This window comes from Hyla sarda, chromosome 6, assembly GCF_029499605.1.
Source record: "Hyla sarda isolate aHylSar1 chromosome 6, aHylSar1.hap1, whole genome shotgun sequence".
NCBI classification, from domain to species: domain Eukaryota; kingdom Metazoa; phylum Chordata; class Amphibia; order Anura; family Hylidae; genus Hyla; species Hyla sarda.
This window is the reverse complement of record NC_079194.1, coordinates 269,180,196-269,202,849: the sequence shown is the minus strand read 5'-3', so window position 1 is coordinate 269,202,849 and position 22,654 is coordinate 269,180,196. Positions and strand designations below refer to the sequence as shown.

General features: G+C 41.5%; 1 protein-coding gene across 6 annotated transcripts in view; it reads left to right on the top strand.

Moving 5' to 3' along the window:
• The window catches only part of LOC130277031 (capping protein, Arp2/3 and myosin-I linker protein 3-like), a 530,598-nt gene that overhangs the window by 493,255 nt on the left and 14,689 nt on the right, over positions 1-22,654 (top strand). For all 6 annotated transcript variants that reach the window (XM_056527256.1, XM_056527257.1, XM_056527255.1 and 3 more), the window contains one exon: positions 11,660-11,753. In XM_056527256.1, coding sequence (XP_056383231.1) covers positions 11,660-11,753 — 94 coding nt within the window. The remainder of the gene's footprint in view (positions 1-11,659; positions 11,754-22,654) is intronic.

The window sequence follows — 22,654 nt, the reverse complement described above, 5'->3', positions numbered from 1 at the left end:
GTAGGTCTGGGTAACTAATAAATTAATTGATTAATTACTGTTCAGAAGAGGCATCGTATAAAAAATAAAAATGCAATGGCTCACTTGCACTGGCTGACACCTAAAGAGGATAAGCGGAGCAAGATTGACCCCAGCTAGGGCTGTATGGGAGACCATGATCGCTGCAGGGATTATCTCCTGAGTGGCATCTAAAAGACAGAAGCTCTCTCGGTCTCCTAATTCTTGTGAATCGACAGATAGGAGTGACCAGCAAAAGAATGATGAATGAAACTTTCTCGGTATACAGTGATCCCTCAACTTACAATGGCCTCAACATACAATGGTTTCAACATACAATGGTCCTTTCTGGACCATTATAACTTTAAACCCGACACAACATACAATGCTATTGACAGTCCAGATCTGTGAAACATGTCAATGGCTGTAAGAACTGACCAATTAGAATGCGTATTCACTGGTACAACACCTGTATTACTGAAGTGTATGCACTGACAGACTGTCTGATAGCGCCTCCCTACAGTACAGGGAGGTATTACATGTTCTGCACTACTCTTTACCTGTGCCACAGTTGGCTGCTCTATTGGACACCAAGTAAGGGCGGCTACATTTTACTTTTTTAGGACATTGCGTGCACTGTGCAGGACCTCGAAGAAGCTCCTGTCCTCTACATAGACAGTGATTTACAGCTTCCAGCAGATCTTTCTTACTTTTATATGTAAGGACTTGGACTTGTAAGGCCTGGTTTATCTATATTAGTTATCTACTTTTTTTGTTTAATCCTCACTTATTCCTATTTTTGGATGACATTTTGGTGGCTTCAGAACCAATTACTAGGTTTCCATAGAGTTATGGTCTCAACATACAATGGTTTCAACATACAATGGTTGTCCTGGAAACAATTAATATTGTAACTTGAGGGATCACTGTATTTGCAAACCTGTACATTCCCACTAATGGAGACATAAGATATTTGAGCAATACAATATTATTTCCATTATGGTGACCAGTATATTGTTGCTATTATAAATGACCAGTATGTTACTGTATGTCTCGAAAGACTAGGATGCATGAACTTCTTCTTGATGTTACTTCGATGCTGATTTATTCGGGGTGAGGGAGATACGGGGTGATTCCTGGATTCCCTCACCCCAAATTATTCCAGCACCTTCATAGAGTTTCTAGAACTACTAATCTCCCATCAGGATGGAAAGATGATCACATCCACATTTTTCAAACCAGTGGACTCTAATAGTTACGTCCCCTTCCTAAGTAGCCATTATCGGAAGTGGAAAGAAAATATGCCGTATGGTCAATTCAGACGGATACGAAAATACTGTACAGAAGAATCCACTTTTATCACACAATCTGAAATTTAAAAAACCTGGTTTACAGATAAGGGATACCCAAAACAATTTATTGAAAAATGCCTCCCAGAGAACAAAAATACTCACCCAGGATGAATGTCTTGTCACACGACCTTTCCACTTCAGAAAACCTGAAAGAGAAAAGGAGAAAGGTAAAAGAAAGAGAAAAAGATAAGGAGACAATAAATCATAATTTTAATACCAACTTTGTTACCACATATTCAGGAGGCCATCAAATTATTAAGAAGATCTTCAATAAACACTGGGGTATTCTGAAATCTGATCCCTATCTGAAAGATATACTACCAGCAATACCTGGCATAACCTTCCGGAGGGCTCCCTCCTTATGCAACACCGTTGCGCCAAGTCATCTGTGAAGAACAAAAACATCCTTAATACTAGTGAATACCTGTCAGAAAGATGGAGCATTCAAGTGCAAGAAAAATAGATGTCTTTGCTGCTTTGTAATAGAAAATCAAAAGTACAACTTTCAATAGCACGTAGACAGGAGAAGTTTTTTCCATTGAACCATCATATGACCTGCCAGTCATCCCCAGGCAGGCCCCCTGCACAAATGCCCAGGGGGGTCATTAGACCCCCCCATGTTGGCGATCACGGCAAATCGCAAGTGAATTCACACTTGCGATTTGCGCGATTCCGGGTCTATGATGACCCGGTGACCCGGAATATATGGGGGATTGCGGTTGTCCAAGACACCCACGATCCCCCTGAAGGGATAGGAGTGATATGGCAGGGGTGCCACCCCTCCTATCCCTGCTATTGGTCATATAGACGCGACGACCAATAGCAGATCGGGGGCAGGGGGGGTTACTTTCAGTTTCCCCATTCTGCCCACCCACAATAGGCGGGGCAGGACGGGGATACCAACAGGGACCGGCGCCGAAGGTCACTTACCAATCTGCGGAGGCTGCGAGCGATGTCATGCGGCTGGCTCACTGGAACCTACAAAAGCCGGTGAGTTGCCTAGCAACATCTGGAGGGCTACAGTCTGAGACCACTATACAGTGGTCTCTAAACTATAGCCCTCCAGATGTTGCAAAACTACAACTACCAGCATGCCCAGACAGCTGTTTGGGCATGCTGGGAGTTGTAGTTTTGCAACAGCTGGAGGTCTACAATTTAGAGATCACTGCACAGTGATCTCCAAACTGTAGCCCTCTAGATCTTGCAAAACTACAACTCCTAGCATGCCCACACAGCAGTTTGTTGTCTGTGCATGCTGGGATTTGTAGTTTTGCAACATCTGGAGGGCCACAGTTTGGAGATCACTGGGCTCTGGTCTCTAAACTCTAGACCTCCAGATGTTGCAAAACTGCAAATCCCAGCATGCCCAAACAGAAAACAGCTGTCTCAGCATGCTGGGAGTTGTAGTTGCGTACCTCCAGCTGTTGCATAACTACAGCTCTCAGCATGCCCTTCGGCGATCAGTACATGCTGGGAGTTGTAGTTTTGCAAAATCTGAAGACACACTGGTTGGAAAATACTGAGTTAGGTAACAGAACCTAACTGAAGGTTTTCAAATCAGTGTGCCTCCAGCTGTTGCAAAAGTACAACTCCCAGCATGTCAGTACATGCTGGGAGTTGTCATTTTGAAACAGCTGGAGGTTTGCCCCCCCCCATGTGAATGTGCAGGGTACATTCACACGGGCAGGTTTACAGTAAGTTTCCTGCTTTTGGTTTGAGCTGTGGCACAACAAGGATCAGGATTGAGAGTGCACTATGTACATTTCAGGCCTAAATTGGTGATTGGTGGCAGATTTTACAGCGGTTCTGACATAAACACAAAAAAAGAAATACCCACATGTGACCCCATTTCGGAAACTACACCCCTCACGGAAAGTAACAAGGGGTATAGTGAGCTTTAACACCCCACAGGTGTTTCACGAATTTTCATTAAAGTTGGATGGGAAAATGAAGAAAAAAAATGTTTTCACTTAAATGCTGGTGTTACCCAAAATTTTTCATTTTCACAAGGGAAAATATTATGGAGTCAGAACATACCCCATATGTGGATGTAAAGTGCTCTACGGGCGAACTATAATGCTCAGAAGAGAAGGAGCGCCATTGGGATTTTGAAGAGAAAATTTGTCCGGAATTAAAGGCCACGTGTGTTTCCAAAGCCCCCATAGTGCCAGAACAATGGACACACTCCCACATGTGACCCCATTTTGGAAACTACATCCCTCATGTAATGTAATAAGGGGTACAGTGAGCATTTACGCCCCACAGGTGTCTGACAGATTTTTGGAACAGCGATGAAAATGAAAAATGTCAAACGCCAGTGGGGTGTAAATACTCACTGCACCCCTGATTAAATTCTGTGAGGGGTGTAGTTTCCAAAATGGGGTCACATGTGGGGGGGTCCACTGTTCTGGCACCACGGGGGGCTTTGTAAACGCACATGGCCCCAACTTCCATTCCAAAAAAATTCTCTTTCAGAATGCTCAATGGTGCTCCTTCTCTTCTGAGCATTGTAGTTCGCCAGCAGAGCACTTAACGTCCACACATGGGGTATTTCCATACTCAGAAGAAATGGGGTTACAAATTTTGGGGGCATTTTGTCCTATTTTCCCTTGTAAAAATTTTACATTTGAGGGAAAACGAACATTTTAGTGAAAAAATAAAAATAAAATTTACACATCCAACTTTAACGAAAAGTCATCAAACACCTGTGGGGTGTTAAGGCTCACTGGACCCCTTGTTAAGTGCCTTGAGGGGTGTAGCTTCCAAAATAGTATGCCATGTGTTTTTTTTTTTTTTTTTTGCTGTTCTGGAACCATAGGGGCTTCTTAAATGGGACATGCCCCCCAAAAACCAGTTCAGCAAAATTGCTTTTCAAAAGCCAAATGTGACTCCTTCTTTTCTGAGCATTGTAGTGCGTCAGCAGAGCACTTGACATCCACACATGGGGTATTTCCATACTCAGAAGAGATTGGGTTACAAATTTTGGGGGGCATTTTGTCCTATTATCCCTTAAAAAAAATTTAATTTGAGGGAAAACTAGCATTTTATTTAAAAAAAAAAAAAAATCATTTACACATCCAACTTTAATGAAAAGTCGTCAAACACCTGTGGGGTGTTAAGGCTCAGTGGACCCCTTGTTACGTGCCTTGAGGGGTGTAGTTTTCAAAATAGTATGCCATGGTTTTTTTGTTTTTTTTGCTGTTCTGGCACCATAGGGGCTTCCTAAATGTGACATGCCCCCCAAAAACCATTTCAGAAAAACTCACTCTTCAAAATCCCACTGTCGCCCCTTCCCTTCTGAGCCCTCTACTGCGCCCGCCGAACACTTGACATACACATATGAGGTATTTTCTTACTCGAGAGAAATTGGGTTACACATTTTAGGAACATTTCTCTCCTTTTACCCCTTGTAAAAATTCAATAACTGGGTCTACAAGAACATGCCAGTGTAAAACATGAAGATTTAGAATTTTCTCCTTCAATTTGCTGCTATTCCTGTGAAACACCTAAAGGGTTAACAACCCTCTTGAATGTCATTTTGAATACTTTGAGGGGTGCAGTTTTTATAATGGGGTAATTTATGGGGTATTTCCAATATGAAAGCCCTTCAAATCCACAAATTTTGTGAAAAATTGGAAAATTGCTGCTATACTTTGAAGCCCTCTGATGTCTTCCAAAAGTAAAAACATGTCAACTTTATGATACAAACATAAAGTAGACATATTTTATATGTGAATCAATATATAATTTATTTCGAATATTCATTTCCTTATTAACAGAGAGCTTCAAAGTTAAACAAATGCAAAATTTTCAATTTTTTTCGTCACATTTTGGAATTTTTCACCAAGAAATGATGCAAGTATCGACAAAATTTTACCGCTAACATAAAGTATCACGAAAAAACTATCTCAAAATTAGAATGAAAGGTAAAAGCATCCCAGAGTTATTAATGCTTAAAGTGACAGTGGTGCAAAAAATGGCTGGGTCCTACAGTGAAAATTGGCTGGGTCCTTAAGGGGTTAAACCCTGGGGCGTAATGCAACCTTTTATTTCAAAAGTCATGCATTAACCTCACATTTTTGTCAAATACCACCATCTAGTGGTCACTCCAAATACCACTTTAATTAATAATACTAGTCTAACCCTAATAACTTTACCATTAATAATAACTTTATCTCTGTATAATGGTAATAACATACTGGTCATTTATAATAACAACAATATACTGGTCACCATTATGGAAATAATATTGTATTGCTCAAATATCTTATGTCTCCATTAGTAGGAATGCACAGGTTTGCAAAAATACCTAGAAAGTTTCACTCTGCATTCTTTCGCTGGTCACTCCTATCTGTCGGCTCACAGATATTAGGAGACCGAGAGAGCTTCTGTCTCTTAGATTCCGCTCAGGAGATTAATCCCCGCAGCGCTCATGGTCTCCCATACAGCCCTAGCCGGGGTCAATCTTGTTCCGCTTATCCTCTCCTGCGTAAGTGAGCCATTGCATTTTTTTTAATAGGATGCCTCTTCTGAACCTATCAGTAATTAATTAATCAATTAATTTATTAGTTACCCAGACATACCCTCTTGTAATGTCTGGATTTGTATGTATTCTTTTTATTCTACTCATATTGTCTCTGTTAAGTATTTATATAATAGGTTTTTTATATTATTTATCTTATGAATTTTATTCACAATTGTTAGTTTTAATTGACCAGCTGTCTTCAAGGGCTTTTCTCGTATAAATTACGTCATTTACTGTCAAACCAATCAATGGACCTGATGAAGAGAGGGTCTCGCCCCTTGAAATGCGTAGTCCATGTTTTTTTTTTACTTCTGAATAAATTCAGTATTTGTTTATTATTTTACTTTTGTCCGTTTTGGTCTTTTAAATAGCTTTTCCATGGGATAGCGCCTGGGAGCATGGTTTTCGTGCCTTCCGTACCAGCTATCACTCCCCCTCCCATAGGCTTGCATTGAGGGGCGGAGCGTGACGTCACACGGGGGCGGGGGCGTGACGTCACACGCCGCCGGCCCTGCGGTCGACCGTAATCAGACCCGGAGCGAACACGCTCCGGGGACTAATTACTAACGGGGTGCCGCGTGCATGATCACGGGCGTCCCCAGCTGCGGGACTCCCGCGATCAGGCATCTTATCCCCTATCCTTTGGATAGGGGATCAGATGTGTAAGCACCGGAGTACCCCTATAAGGCTGGAACTCCACTGAGGTTTTTTTTGCAAAAACGCCATTAAAAACGCCAACTTTCCCGCACAGCGTTTTTTCAGTGAAAAAACGCCGCGTCCAGATGTTAGCTGCAAGTCAGTAGTAAACTGCAAAATGCCAGATTCACTTGGCGTTTTTCAGTTTGGCGTTTTTTTTATCCTTTTGCCGTTTTTCAGCAATTTTGGGCTCAGAGTCTGGATTTTCAAAACACGTTTTTTGCCCTGAAATCGTGGCGTTTTCCTCCCATAGAAGCCTATGGGAGAGCAAAAACGCCAAGAAAAATGCCATGTTGGTTTGAAATTTAGCGTTTTTGCAGGCGGTTTTTATTCTTTTTTTGGACTTTAGCGATCCAAAAAATTTTTGGTGATACCTTTTTTATTAAAATTTCATAGGGTACCATAAAAAAATTATAAAAAAGATACAGTAGTGATGGAAAAAATTGTATCTAACAAAATGTATCTTTTTTATTACTAAATGTTTATTAATTTTTAAACAGGAATCAATTTATGTGAGCGGGTAAAGCACTAAAAATGTAGCCGACAATAAAAAAAAATTTAGTGTGTGCGTGTTTTTCACTTTTTTTTTTTTTTACATTTTTCAGTTAGTACTACTACTCCCAGCATGGAACACACTGTTCCATGATGGGAGTAGTAGAACCTGTACTAATAGACAGATCGCCCACTGCGATCTTTCTGTATAATGTATAGATGCGGCGGCCGCCCTTCTATGGTCCCCTGCACTGCCGTATATATATACACATATTCAAATTTCCCGCAGAGCTGTGATTGGCCAGATGGTTCCAGCCAATCACAGCTCTCTGTGGGAAATAGGAATATGTGTATATATACGGACGTGCAGGGGACAATAGGACAGCGCTGGCCGCATCCATACATTATACCGGAGGATCACAGCGGGTGTCAGGAGTGATACCCGCAGTGATCTTTCCTTAACTACAAGTACTACTACTCCCAACATGGAGTACACTCTGCTCCATGCTGGGAGCTGTAGTACCTGCATTAATAGACAGATTACAGCGGGTGTCAGAAGTTAAACTCACTGCGATCTGTCTATTAATGCAGGTACTACAACTCCCAGCATGGAGCTGAGTGTGATCCATGTTGGGAGTAGTAGTGCCTGCTTAAGGACACATCACAGCGGCTGTGATCGTCCTGTCTATAGCAGAGATGCAGAGCGGCTGTATACATCGCTCACATCCCTGCTCTGCACCATCTGGCCAATCACAGCTCTGGGCGGAAACTATATGAATAGAATATCACTTAGAGTACAGAGCAGAGGTGCGAGCGCTGTATAGAGTCGCTCCACTTCTCTGCTGTATAATGGACGATCGCATCAGGTGTCAGACTGACACCCGGGGCGATATGTCTATAGTACAGGTACTACTACTCCCAGCATGGAACAGTGTGTTCCATGCTGGGAGTAGTAGTACTACATAAAACATTTGAAAAAAAGAGAAAAAAAAGTTAAACACACACTTTACAAAAAAATTTCTATAAATTTTGTTATAAAAATAAACATTTAGTTAAATACATTTTATACATTTTTACATCCCGCATCCTTTTTTTTTTTTTTCTTGGTACCCAACTATTTTGTAAAAAAAACCGCAAAAGGTGCCAAAAAGGCAAATTCCACACAAAGGTAAAAACGCAAAAACGCAGGGGAAAACTGTGGCAGTTTTTCTGGCGTTTTTTCTGGCGTTTTTATGCCACAAAAATCGCAGGGCAAAAATCTCAGTGGAGTCCTAGCCTAAGACTTTTGCAGCAAGTCAGATAAACTTTAGCTTGAACGCAATCTGAACAAAGCCTAAAATAAACTTTATAATAACTGGATACATAAAATCACTGCAAAAACATAATACCAGGTAAACACAAGGAAAAATTTATGAACAGAAATGTATAGAGAAAAATATAGACATGGATTTAAAAAAAAAAAATGGAGGACTATTGGTTATTTTTATTATAATTTTATATTTTGTTTTTACAATTTCATTGCTAAATTCATATTTGCTACTGTTCTGCAGTCCTTAATAATAATCAAGTCATATCACTAGCCATATATATTGTTCATATATATACACATTTAGTATTGCAGTGTCTATATGATGATTGATTGACAAAAGAGGTGAATTGTGTACTAAACAGACGATATTGACTGCCCTAATGTGGGTGCCCTCCCACAACACAGCAACAACTCTGCCCTGCAGTAAAGTAGTAGGCTGGATTGGACTGAATTATTCCAAATTTTTATATTTTTATATTTTTATATTTACAAATAATTCCACAGATATTATATAAACTCATGCTGTACGTGGTGTAAGAACAGCAGTATTCTCCTCCTTACTCCAATTTTGCTTACGTTTCCCATCAGGCAACAACAATTAATTCTGTGTTCTCTTTAGCTATTCTGATCACTTATATTATCGACCATTCTGTATAACCTCTGGAAAGTAGAGGTATGCACTAGTTTTATTAAGGGGTTTTTGACACCCATGTTGGTATGCAAAATCCATATTTTTATCCCATATCTTTAAGGACACCTATGTTGGATTTCTTTCAGGAATCTGTAGAGAAGGAACTGACTATACAGTGGGGATCAAAAGTTTGGGCACCCCAGGTAAAAATTTGTATTAATGTGCATAAAGAAGCCGAGGAAAGATGGAAAAATCTCCAAAAGGCAACAAATTACAGATTAGACATTCTTATAATATGTCAACAAAAGTTATTTATTTCCATCATTTACACTTTCAAAATAACAGAAAAAAAAAAATGATGTCCGCAAAAGTTTGGGCACCCTGCAGAATTTATAGCATGCACTGCCCCCTTTGCAAAGCTGAGACCTGCCAGTGTCATGGATTGTTTTCAATCATCATCTGGGAAGACCAGGTGATGTCAATCTCAAAGGTTTTAAAGCCCAGATTCATCTGGCCTTGCCCCAACAATCAGCACCATGGGTTCTTCTAAGCAGTTGTCTAGACATCTGAAACTGAAAATAGTTGATGCTCACTAAGCTAGAGATGGCTATAAGAAGATAGCAAAACGTTTTCAGATGTCAATATCCTCTGTTCGGAATGGAATTAAGAAATGGCAGTCATGAGGAATAGTGGAAGTTAAAGCAAGATCTGGAAGACCAAGAAAAATATCAGACAGAACAGCTTGCAGGATTGTGAGAAAAACAATTCAAAACCCACGTTTGACTGCACAATCCCTCCAGAAAGATCTGGCAGACACTGGAGTTGTGGAACATTATTCCACTATAAAGAGATACTTGTACAAATATGGTCTTCATGGAAGAGTCATCAGAAGAAAACCTCTTCTACATCCTCACCACAAAAATCAGCGTTTGAACTTTGCAAATGAACATATAGACAAGCCTAATGCATTTTGGAAACAAGTTCTGTGGACAGATGAGGTTAAAATTTTACTTTTTGGCTGGAATAAGGAAAGGTACGTTTGGAGAAGAAGGGAAACAGAATTTAATGAAAATAACCTCTGTCCAACTGTTAAGCATGGGGGTGGATCAATCATGTTTTGGGGTTGTATTGCAGCCAGTGGCACAGGGAGCATCTCAAGAGTAGAAGGAAAAATTGATTCAATAAAATTTCAGCAAATTTTGGATGCTAACTTGATGCCATCTGTGAAAAAAGAGTTAAAGAGAGATCCTAAACACACCTCGAAATCCACGGGGGATTACATCAAGTGGCGTAAAATGAAGGTTTTGCCATGGCCTTCACAATCTCCTGACCTCAACATAATTGAAAATCTATGGATAGACCTTAAAAGAGCAGTGCAGTGCCCAGAAATCTCCAAGAACTGGAAGACTTTTATAAGGAAGAATGGGCAAAGATACCTCAAACAAGAATTGAAAGACTCTTGGCTGGCTACAAAAAGCATTTACAAGCTGTGATACTTGCCAAAGGGGGCGGTACAAGATATTAACTCTGTAGGGTGCCCAAACTTTTGTAGATGCCATTTTTTTTGTTTTCTGTTATTTTGAAAGTGTAAATGATATAAATAAAATCTAACTTTTGTTGACATATTATAAGAATGTCTAATCTGTAATTTGATGCCTTTTGGAGATTTTTCCATCTTTCCTTGGCTTCTTTATGCACATTCATACAAATTTTTACCTGGAGTGCCCAAACTTGATCCTCACTGTATTACATAATAAAGGCTCCAAAACTGACTGGAGCAATCCAGACACATGCCGAAATAGGGGCGCTCAAGGACCTCAAAGATCTGCCTGATATAGTTATACACCATGTATAAAAGGCTGTCTTTGGGATAGTTTTTTCAGTTTTGGCATTTTTCACTTTCTTTACTAGTTAATATGCATGTCCTGCACATGGTATTGGTGAGGCATGATATAGTCTATATTATATAGTCTAAATTAGGGTATTTTGTTCTCCCTATTTTCCATGTACCATGCCTCATCATTTGCATTGTGACTATACTTTCCTTACTTTCCTGCACATTGTGCTGGTGTGGCATGACTTTTTTTTGGTTTAAATTAAGGTGTATTTTCTCCCTCTTTTTTATGTGTCATACTGCATCATGTTCATGGCGAGGAGGGGGGATAGTTTTAGAGCAACTCTGTGTCTTAGTTCTGTGAATAATTGGCCTGCTGTTCATACTAGTCTGTAGACGGTATGACATGCACTCAGCAGTCCATCTCATAATAGTCTGTGTAACAGACCTAAAGATACTGAGTAAAGGAAAGCTATAAGTACAGAGGAGCTGTAATTTTAAAGTACCACTGTCATCTAGTGGCCACTGAGCACAATTTATGTTTTAATTTCAATTATAGTAATAAAGGTTACGTTTTAATAATTTAGGGGGATCTTTAGTCAGGGTTATCCCTGAGGGGGTTTTCCCCAAGGAGTTGTTTCTTCAATAGTTGGCCCTAAGATCCTCAGTGGACTCTTTTTTTGATGTTGTCAGTTCAAGAGTTAGGCACCGTTCTGGATCCCCCATGATTAGACACTTTTCCCTATCCTGTGTATAGGAAATTAGTTTTTCAAAGCTGGAAAACCCCTTTAATATTCATCTCTATACCATTTACATTTTTCAGGAATTTTACACTAATGACAATGCCTTTACCAGTAAGTGACATATCACAAGCACATCGAATGAATCCACAAAAAACAGAAGAGGCCTTACTACAGGTTTGTTTGAACTGCTTATTCACTTGTGAAATGTGAAGATTTTTTTAATTTATATTGTAGGTGAAGATACAATTTCCTAACCTATTTAAGTTGTTTTCTTGAGATGAAAACCCCTTCACCTACTGTATTTTCACACATTTTTAGGTGTATTTTAAGCATAACATGATCTATTTTATATCCATATTCTTTTTCCCTTGGATTGCACTGAATTCAATGGGAAAATGCCGGCAGTGTGACGGCCATAAGGGGAGACTGGGAGAATAGTGGGAGAAAAAATCCTGCTTGCGCCATCTTTTTCTCCCCCTACTCCCTCTACAAAATAACTGCCGTTTATGGACGGGGCACAACGGCAGTGTGAATGTAGCCTTAACATGTCTTGGTGCATTATTTATATTTAAAGAGTACCTGTCATCATCTAAACTTTCCCTGATCCCCCTCCCCATCTGTCCCCTTCTCTAACTATGCCTATCCCTGTGTTTATTGAGGTTTAAAATGCTATGGAAATACCTTTTTTTATCCCTCTTCATTAGCTCAGGAGCACTGTCTTTCTGAGGGGTGGAAGGAGGCGGGTCCCAGCAGGCATGATGTCATATGAAGCCTGGCCGGGACTCTGATTCTGCCAGTCTTCCTGTATGCTGCTCTCCCTCTGCAGCAGTGTTTCCCAACCAGGGCACCTCCAGCTGTTGCAAAACTACAACTCCCAGCATGCCCAGACAGCCAACAGCTTTCCGGGCATGCTGGGAGTTGTAGTTTTGCAACAGCTGGAGGCACTCTGGTTGGGAAACACTGGTCTGCAGTGTGCATACAGACTATGTAAAGGAGAGGGACAGCAGCCTGTCTCTCTCTCTCCTGTGTCTCTCTGCACTAAAATGTCAATGCTGAGAACCAGGGGCGGTGGGAGCAATTACAGAGGCAGTGATTAACATGAATGTCAGGGGGGGGGGCACAGAGCAGGGAGTGCAGTGAGATAATACAATGTATAAGATAACGTGTGCTGAGGGGCAGAGAGAACACAGAGCAGGGGGGAGGGGGAGGTGACTGGCTGTTATATGAGAGGCATGTGTAGGCTTGTAGCTCACAGGCTGGGAGCGAGTCCTGAGCTGAGAGCACTGAACTTCCGGTGGAAGGACCAGAGCCATTTCAGCATTAGTCCTAAAAGCTGCTCACTTACTATGAAAAGCATAGGATGCTGCTTGCAGACCAGGCATAGAAGAGTGACCCCTAGTGGCCAAAAGTATAAAATGAAAAAACTGGTATAAATATTAATATTTTTTAATGAAGATATATTACCATATCTCTTCATTAATGATTATGAACAACATATTAAAAGTTTTTGTTGATGACAGGTACTCTTTAAAGATACTTTTAAATTGCAAGCAAATACCTGATTTGCCTATGGCAGACTGTCATAGTGGATCTAATATGATGGCTACACAGGCCCTCAAAAGGTACCTGACTATCATAACAGCTGATGTACGGTAGATGTGACCAAAGAGTTAAGGTATTTTCATTTTTTATGCATTGCATAATAAACAGTCTAAAGCATTACTGTCATAAAAAAAAAAACATTTGACATATCAGTTTTGATCGGTTGGGTCTCAATGTTGTAGACATAGCTGGCAGTGCGATTCATTCCCCAGCTGGGGGCCCAATCTCATTGCAAGAGATGAGCTCATCTCCAGCAATGAGTTGGATTGGGCAACCAGCCAGAGAGTGAAGCATGCAGCTTCTCCCAGCTATATAAATAGGTGGGGTCTCAGCACTGTATGACATGTCAAAAGTTTTTTTGTTTTTTTTAAATGACACTAACATTTTAATAAATTATTTATAACATTTAATGCCATTGCATCTAGGCACTTTTTTGAATGCTACCACTGCCTTTATAATTTTTACCTCTTGGGTAAGAGGTTATATATTTTAACTACCCTAACTGTAAAGAACCCTTTCCTTTACTGATGTCTAAAATGTCTTTCCTCCTCATGTAACAAATGTTCCCTGGTCCTTTAACCCGTTTACGCAAAATCGGGTACATGTACCTGGTGATTAGGGATGATTTCCCGCATCACCAAGTACATGTACCTGATGGAAATAAACTGTCACAGCGCCGCCGGGTGCTGTGACAGTTTATTGGGCTCGGCTGTGCTGCACTCAATTATTTACATCTTAGCCGACTAATTTTCAGATATGTCAAGTTTTTTTTTGTTTTGTTTTTTGATTATCTAAGATAACAGTAATGCTAGGTAGGTAGTTTTGCAATAAAATAAAATAATATAGTACTACCAGGTATTATAATACCCAGGTATTATAAAAATATATATGCAGATTTATTGGTTATGAGTAATAAACATTAATGATTAAATAAATACAATGATATATATAAATAAATATTAATTAGATATGGATAAAAAGATTATTAATAAAGTATGACAAGCTTGTTAATTAAGTACAAGTCAAATCAGAAGTTATCCATTATGTCACAATAGAAACATAAGTCACTAGGTTAGTTTGGATATCATACATATAGAAGGTATGGGAAAACCCCATGATATCGAAATTGGCAATATCTAATTTCTAGACATATAAAAATGGGAGTAATATCTTACAGTCCACCAACAACTAACACTAATCACATGACTAGTGTGACTAGCTTATTAAGACACAGTACAGTATTTGTAATCTGCTCTACTTCCATTTGGAGGGTAATCTCAGAAGCTCCCTAGTTTGTGGTAATATTATTCGATATCAATTACATTAGGTGAGGGGATCAAAGTCTATATGTCTATTATCAATAACTCTTTTAAAGGGGTACTCCGCTCCTTGACATCTTATGTCAGATCGCCAGGGTCCCACTGCTACGGCCCCCCTCCGCTGCTGCACCCCGCTATCATTACTGCACAGAGCACACTCGCTCTGAGCGTAATGATGGGCGATACAGGGGGCGGATCATCGTGACGTCACGGCTCCGCTACTCCTAACGTCACGTCCCGCCCGCTTAATGCAAGTCTATGGGAGTCACGTCCCGCCCGCTTAATGCAAGTCTATCCCATAGACTTGTATTGAGGGGGCGGACCGTGACGTCACAAGTGGCGGAGCCGTGACATAACGATGCTCCGGCCCCTGTCATTACGCACGAGCGAGTGGGCTCTGTGCAGTAATGATAGCGGGGTGCCTCAGTGGAGATCCCGGGGGTCCCCAGCAGCAGGTCACCGGCGATCTGACATCTTATCCCCTATCCTTTGGATAGGGGATAAGATGCTAGGGGCGGAGTACCCCTTTAATATAGACAAGAACTAAAAGAGTCTTCCACAGGTAGAATATTAAATCTTCCTCATCCTACAACTACAATCCTAATGTAGAGATTATTAATTTAAATAAAAACTATTTGCCGAATGTAATTGATATTATTTCATCCACATGTTCAAGTTGCCCATAATGCCCGCTCCCATAGACTTGTATTGAGGGGGCCAGGAGTGATGTCAGGAGGGACGGGGCCATGATTTCACGATACTCCAGTCCCTGTATCGCCCGTCATCAGGCACGGAGTGAAGCTGGGAACCCCCGCGATCTCTCCTGCAGAACTCCGACTTTGGATAGTGGATAAGATGTCTAGGGGTGGAGTACCCCTTTAAATGTAAAGAACTGATATTTCTTATATGAATAAACACACTTTAGTGTCACAGTGTCTTATCTTGTGCTGGAGTGGATTGTTCTTATGTCCAGATAGAGTTGACAGGATAAAAATTATCTGGATGAAAGACTAAAAAATGGGAGTGGACCTGTTCAGCTCGGAGGAGAGTCGATCAGCTGTCTCCTTAGTACACAGAGCTGACAGGAAGAATATTCTCACTCATTAAGAGAAATAAACTGACCCAAAGATATTTTTTCATTTAAAGGCTGGAGAAAGAGCGGCCATGTTTAGCTCTAAGTAGAGACAAATAGTTTTCTCCTTAAAGAAGAAGAGGTTCAGTGGAAAAAAGTTATCCTCTAATTGTCTGATCAGGGGGGAAGTTGTGTAGTCTAGGACCCCCAGCTCTGTTAGAATATGTTACTTACCCAGCATGTCAGCTGGTCTAAACAAGCCCCCTCCATTCTTCATTCATCTCTATAGGAGAGACAGAGACACACAAAAGCTGTGTTAATTTGAACCTTCATCATAAACCCTCAACATCCTATTATAAATTCTTATATAGGCTAATCGTAAGTAGATCATCCTACAATTTGTTTGCCAACTGCAATAACAAGACTGAGGACCTGGAAAAGGGTGAACGTGGTTTATCAGGTGGCGACTCTGTGTGTACACTGAACTACACATGCAATAAGCCTATTAAGTGGCAAGCTACTAACATACCAATACCTGCTCCTAACATGATGTGATGTTAAACCATGACTATCCATATACCTTCTCTAAAAGTAGCTGCCTACTACACCTTATATAGCCTAAAATCTAAGTGGTAAAAACCAACTGATTGAGTAGGTAAATGAAAAGTTAATACCCCGACATACTTCAATGGCATCAGTTAAAAAATGTAATTCATGTTAACAGCGATGTACTCCCCTGATCCATTTTAATATGTCCTGAAAGAAAGTATTACTTTTTGTAACCAACCGTGCCTGTAGACATGACAGGTCTTTGCGTAATCATTGTGCCTTTAGATGTGACAGGTCTTTGAATAATCATGCCTGTAGACATGATATTTCTTTGCGTAACCATCGTGCCTGTAGATGTGACAGGTCTTTTCATAATTATCGTACCTGTAGACGTGACAGGTCTTCGCGCAACCATCATGCCTGTAGACCTGACAGGCCTTTGTGTAACCATCGTGCCTGTTGCCTTAGCATAACCATTTTTTAACACCTTAAATGGTCACTCTCATTAAAAAAAAATTTATTTGTGCTTAAAAAAGCTCAAGAGCACATTTTCCCCCATCTCATACACAGACTTTGGACCGAAGCCCAAACACAGGTGTTACGCCGAGCGCTCCGGGTCCCCGCTCCTCCCCGGAGCGCTCGCTGCACTCTCGCTCCCGCAGCGCCCCGGTCAGATCCTCTGACCGGGTGCGCTGCGATACTGCCTCCAGCCGGGATGCGATTCGCGATGCGGGTGGCGCCCGCTCGCGATGCGCACCCCGGCTCCCGTACCTGACTCGCTCTCCGTCGGTCCTGTCCCGGCGCGCGCGGCCCCGCTCCCTAGGGCGCGCGCGCGCCGGGTCTCTGCGATTTAAAGGGCCACTGCGCCGCTGATTGGCGCAGTGGTTCTAATTAGTATGTTCACCTGTGCACTCCCTATTTATACCTCACTTCCCCTGCACTCCCTCGCCGGATCTTGTTGCCATTGTGCCAGTGAAAGCGTTCCCTTGTGTGTTCCTAGCCTGTGTTCCAGACCTCCTGCCGTTGCCCCTGACTACGATCCTTGCTGCCTGCCCCGACCTTCTGCTACGTCCGACCTTGCTTTTGTCTACTCCCTTGTACCGCGCCTATCTTCAGCAGTCAGAGAGGTTGAGCCGTTGCTAGTGGATACGACCTGGTCACTACCGCCGCAGCAAGACCATCCCGCTTTGCGGCGGGCTCTGGTGAAAACCAGTAGTGACTTAGAACCGGTCCACTAGCACGGTCCACGCCAATCCCTCTCTGGCACAGAGGATCCACCTCCTGCCAGCCGGCATCGTGACAACAGGAAGTGCAGCCTGAAGTACTGAGGGGGGGTGTGTCCAACCAACAGCATATGGCAGTTAAGTGTGAGAGGAGCTATGATTGGATGAGGCTGAACACACACCCCTCAGCACTCCAGGCTGCACTTCCTGTCTTTGGGCTTCAGTCCAAAGTCTGTGTATGAAATTGGGGGAAATGTGCTCTTGAGCTTTTTCAAGCACAAATAAAACATAGTATATTACAAATATGTATTTACCATAAGGAGTGCAATAACAAAAATGAGTTTTAATGAGAGTTACCATTTAAGGACGCATGGTGTACCTGTTCACCCTGCGCCTGCTCCCCTTCTATGACGTGTGGTCAGGAGCCGTGATGCCCGGTATTAACCCTTTAGATGCTGCAGTCAACTGATTTTTTTTAAATGTAAGAAAATCACATCCTGGCTGCTCAGCTGTGCTGATTGCGACCACCGCCATGCCCCGATCAGCTGAAAGACGGTGGAACAGCCCTTACCTGCCTTCTCGCAGTCGGATAACAGATAACACTGTTCAGTGCTGCTCTATAGATTATCTCTATAGAGTAGAGTAGCAGTATATGCAATCAGAAGATTGCATGTATTAGTCCCTTATGGGAACAAAAAAATTGTAAAAAGAATAAAAATGTTAATAAATGTGAATTAAACCCCTTCCCTAATAAAAGTTTTAAAGAATACCTGTCACCAAACTAAACTTTTAATATATTGTTTCTTATGTAATTATAAGACACTTTATAAGACACTATCTACTTGCTGTAAAAATTCTCAACCCATATATGTTTTTAATGTCATTGAAAAAACAGCCACTCCACTAGGTGGCTCTGTTTGGTTTCCTGCCGCAAGTCAAACAGTTAGTTTGGTCTCCTTCCAGCCTGGCAGGAGACACAACTCAGGAAGTGCATGCTAGGCATGGCGACGCACAGCTCTCGCAGGCTACAGTGATGTCGTACCTGCTGGGGAACGCCCACTTTCTCCTGCCGGGAGCTCACACAATGTGAGCAAGGGGAAAGGTATGATACAGAGCTTTTTAAAGCTCAGAAACATTTTTTGAGGGGTGTTAGGAGTAGATAGGAAATATATTCTGAGTTAGTTTGGAAAATATGGTTGGATGACCAGTACACTTTAACCCCTTAAGCCCATTTTGGCCTTAAGGACTCAGACAATTTAATTTTTACGTTTTCCTTTTTTCCTCCTCGCCTTCTAAAAATCATAACTCTTTTATATTTTCATCCACAGACTAGTATGAGGGCTTGTTTTTTGCGCGACCAGTTGTCCTTTGTAATGACATCACTCATTATATCATAAAATGTATGGCGCAACCAAAAAACACTATTTTTGTGGGGAAATTAAAACGAAAAACGCAATTTTGCTAATTTTGGAAGGTTTTGTTTTCACGCCGTACAATTTCTGGTAAAAATGACATGTGTTCTTTATTCTGAGGGTCAATACGATTAAAATGATACCCATTATTATATACTTTTATATTATTGTTGCGCTTAAAAAAAATCACAAACTTTTTAACCAAATTAGTACGTTTATAATCCCTTTATTTTGATGACCTATAACTTTTTAATTTTTCCGTATAAGCGGCGGTATGGGGGCTCATTTTTTGCGCCATGATCTGTACTTTTTTTTTATACCACATTTGTATATAAAAAACTTTTAATACATTTTTTATAATTTTTTTTTTAATAAAATGTATTAAAAAAGTAGGAATTTTGGACTTTTTAAATTTTTTTTCGTTCACGCCGTTCACCGTACGGGATCATTAACATTTTATTTTAATAGTTCGGACATTTACGCACGCGGCGATACCAAATATGTCTATAAAAAATGTTTTTTACGCTTTTTGGGGGTAAAATAGGAAAAAACGGACGTTTTACTTTTTTATTGGGGGAGGGGATTTTATCACTTTTTTTTTACTTTTACTTTTACATTTTTTTACATTTTTTTTTACACTTGAATAGTCCCCATAGGGGACTATTCATAGCAATACCATGATTGCTAATACTGATCTGTTCTATGTATAGGACATAGAACAGATCAGTATTATCGGTCATCTCCTGCTCTGGTCTGCTCGATCACAGACCAGAGCAGGAGACGCCGGGAGCCGCACGGAGGAAGGAGAGGGGACCTCCGTGCGGCGTTATGAATGATCGGATCCCCGCAGCAGCGCTGCGGGCGATCCGATCGTTCATTTTAATCGCGAACTGCCGCAGATGCCGGGATCAGCCGCGCATGACACGGGCATCACTCCGATGCCCGCGGTTATGCTTAGGACGTAAATGTACGTCCTGGTGCGTTAAGTACCACCTCACCAGGACGTACATTTACGTCCTGCGTACTTAAGGGGTTAAAGGGGTACTCCGGTGGAAAACTTTTTTTTTTTTTTTCACATCCACTGGCTCCAGAAAGTTAAACAGATTTTTAAATTACTTCAGTAAAAAATTTTTATTCCTTACAGAACTTATCGACTGCTGTATATTATAGAGGAAATTGAGTTGTTCTTTTCTGTCTGGCCACAGTGCTCTCTGCTGACATTATTTTTATTATGAAAATATAAAACTTAACAGAAATACAAACATTCTTATAAACATAAATACAAACTTTCAGTCTCTAAAGAAAAACAAAAAAATAAGCATAACCAGCAATAACTATAACACAAAAACCACCATAGAACCTAAATCCTGCCTAACCGGCCAGCCCAGCTAAAACCATTCACGACACTACACACGCAAAAACGAAAGAGAGAAAAAAAATTAAAAATAAATAAATAAATAAATATGGGCAACTGCTGTAACTAAAAATAAGCCACATTGGAAATGTTTCCTTCTTTATCTCCTTTCCCTTATTACTTAATAACAAAAAAATAAAAAATTACAATAATAAAATAAATAAATAAATATATGGCTAACTGCCGTAACTAAAAATGACTCCAACTTGGTAAACAGTTTTTGAACACACACATTATATAAGAAAAAAAAACCACACAACAACTTATACATATCAACATATATAACAGTATAACTAAATAACAGTATAACTATATAACAAAAATAACCTAACAACCTACACTAAACTATCCCACACTAAACTATCCCATCACCCCCTCTGGACATAGGTCAAAGTCCATAGATCACAGTTTCTGTCCACTTTTTGTCCATAACTGACCCATGCCAGACCACCACCACCCCCGAAAACCCCCCACCCAACCTAAAATACACCCATACCCAACTAATATAAACATAACAATATATACATACTCTACAGTAAAACAATATCACCAATACAATACACCAAACCCACACAAGGCCCAAGGTTGGTTGCCTGCAAGCCCTTTACAGTCTATCCACAGAAAACAAAACAAAAAGGCTAAGGTGACAGGCATAGCCCCTCACCAGGAAGAAGGATGGCAATCCTGATAAAATTTAATTTAAATTCTTTTCCCGATCAACCTCTAACCCTATCACTATCCCTTCATGAAACTGACCCTGTACTCACCCTAACATATATACACTATCCCTGGCCAAAATTAAGGTACTTTACCTTAAGGGCCTAGTACCTAGGGCACATCAAATGAAAAACCTCTCCACAGGAGAGAAGCCCTACTGGTACCAAGACTGCCATACTCCAAAGACCTGATCTTTCCGAGGTCACCGATGATATTTCTACAGACCTCCACCTCAGAGAGGATTTTCTGTTGGGTCGAGGCTAAAAACTGTGCATTCCATGTGTAGTACCTAACCACTAAACTAACTAAGAATAAAGTGCCCTGGTCTCGGCCACCCAGGGTCCTGAATGCCCCATAAGCCCACTCCGGATAGGTAAGGCCGGCAAGTTGACTCCAACCTATGGAAGCACCCACCCTGTTGTAAACCCCTATATTAAAGGGACAATGAAGCAGGAAGTGGTCCATACTTTCCAGCGTGTCCCCGCACTCTTCTTAGGGACATCCCTAGTTATCAGAGTTCCTGTACTTCAGGTTGTCCCTTACATATAGCTTCCCCTAAAAGCAGCGCCAGGCCAAGTTCCAAAACTTCTGGGGGATCCTTTTCATGTTTAAAATGTACAACCCCACCCTCAGATCCCGACCTGGGCAGTCCCTGAGCACCAGAGGCTTCTGAAAGTGGGTCAACAGAACCCGCTTGTCAAGGAACTGCCTTGACTGGGTCCTGATCTCCCAGACCCCAGCGAAGTATCGCCTTCAGAGTCGGGGTAGCATAAGCCGGAAGATATCCGTGATGCGTACAGAGGTCCTTCACTCACCCTCCTGTCTCCCATTTCTGGAAAAAATGCCAAAACCATTCCCTGCAGGAGAGTACCCATGGAGGAGCCCTCTCCGACCAGAGGTTTCAGATGTTGGCTTTCAAGAAGGTGTTCGTTAAGAACACCACAGGGTTTACCATAGATAAACCCCATAGTCTCCTCGTGCGATACGTAACCTCCCTCTTGACTAGGTTCATCCTGTTTCACCATAACAGTTGGAAAAACAGGCTGTAGATCCTAGTATAGTAGGCCACTGGCAAGATACATACACTGCCCAGATAAATAAACAAGGGGAGCAGGTACGATTTGATCAGGTGTACCCTTTCCCTGAGGGTCATAGACCAACCCTTCCACTGGTTAACCTTCTGGGTAACATCCTGTAGCTTACCATCCCATTTTTTGGTGGGATAATCATCTTGGCCAAATGTGATACCCAATACTTTTGCTGACTCTTGGGGCCCTGGAAGGGTGTCCGGGAGATCAAACGTTTGCTCTCCCCCTCCCAATTAGAGACTTTCCCACTTATCCCGGTTGATCTTAGACCCTGATGCCTCCGAGTTGCGGTCCACTTACGACATCACGACATCGACCTCCTCTCTCTCGAGGACACGAAAAAGGTGACATCCTTAGCGTACGCCACCACTCTCTAGGTGACATCCAGCTCCGCCAGACTCATCCTGACTCCCGCCAACAGCCCACAATCCACCCTCCGGACGAAGGGATCGATTGCAAACACATATGAAAGCAGGCTCAATGGACAACCCTGACGGACTCCAGACCCCACCACAAAAGAGCGATCAGACCAATCGTTCACCAGCGGGAAACTCTCTGCCCCTGCATACAAGATCTTAAGCCAATTGACAAAAGTACTCGGTAAGCCATATCTCAGGAGGACGGACCAGAGGTACTCATGGTTCAGGCTTGATCCAGGGACAGCAAGTACCCCTTCCAG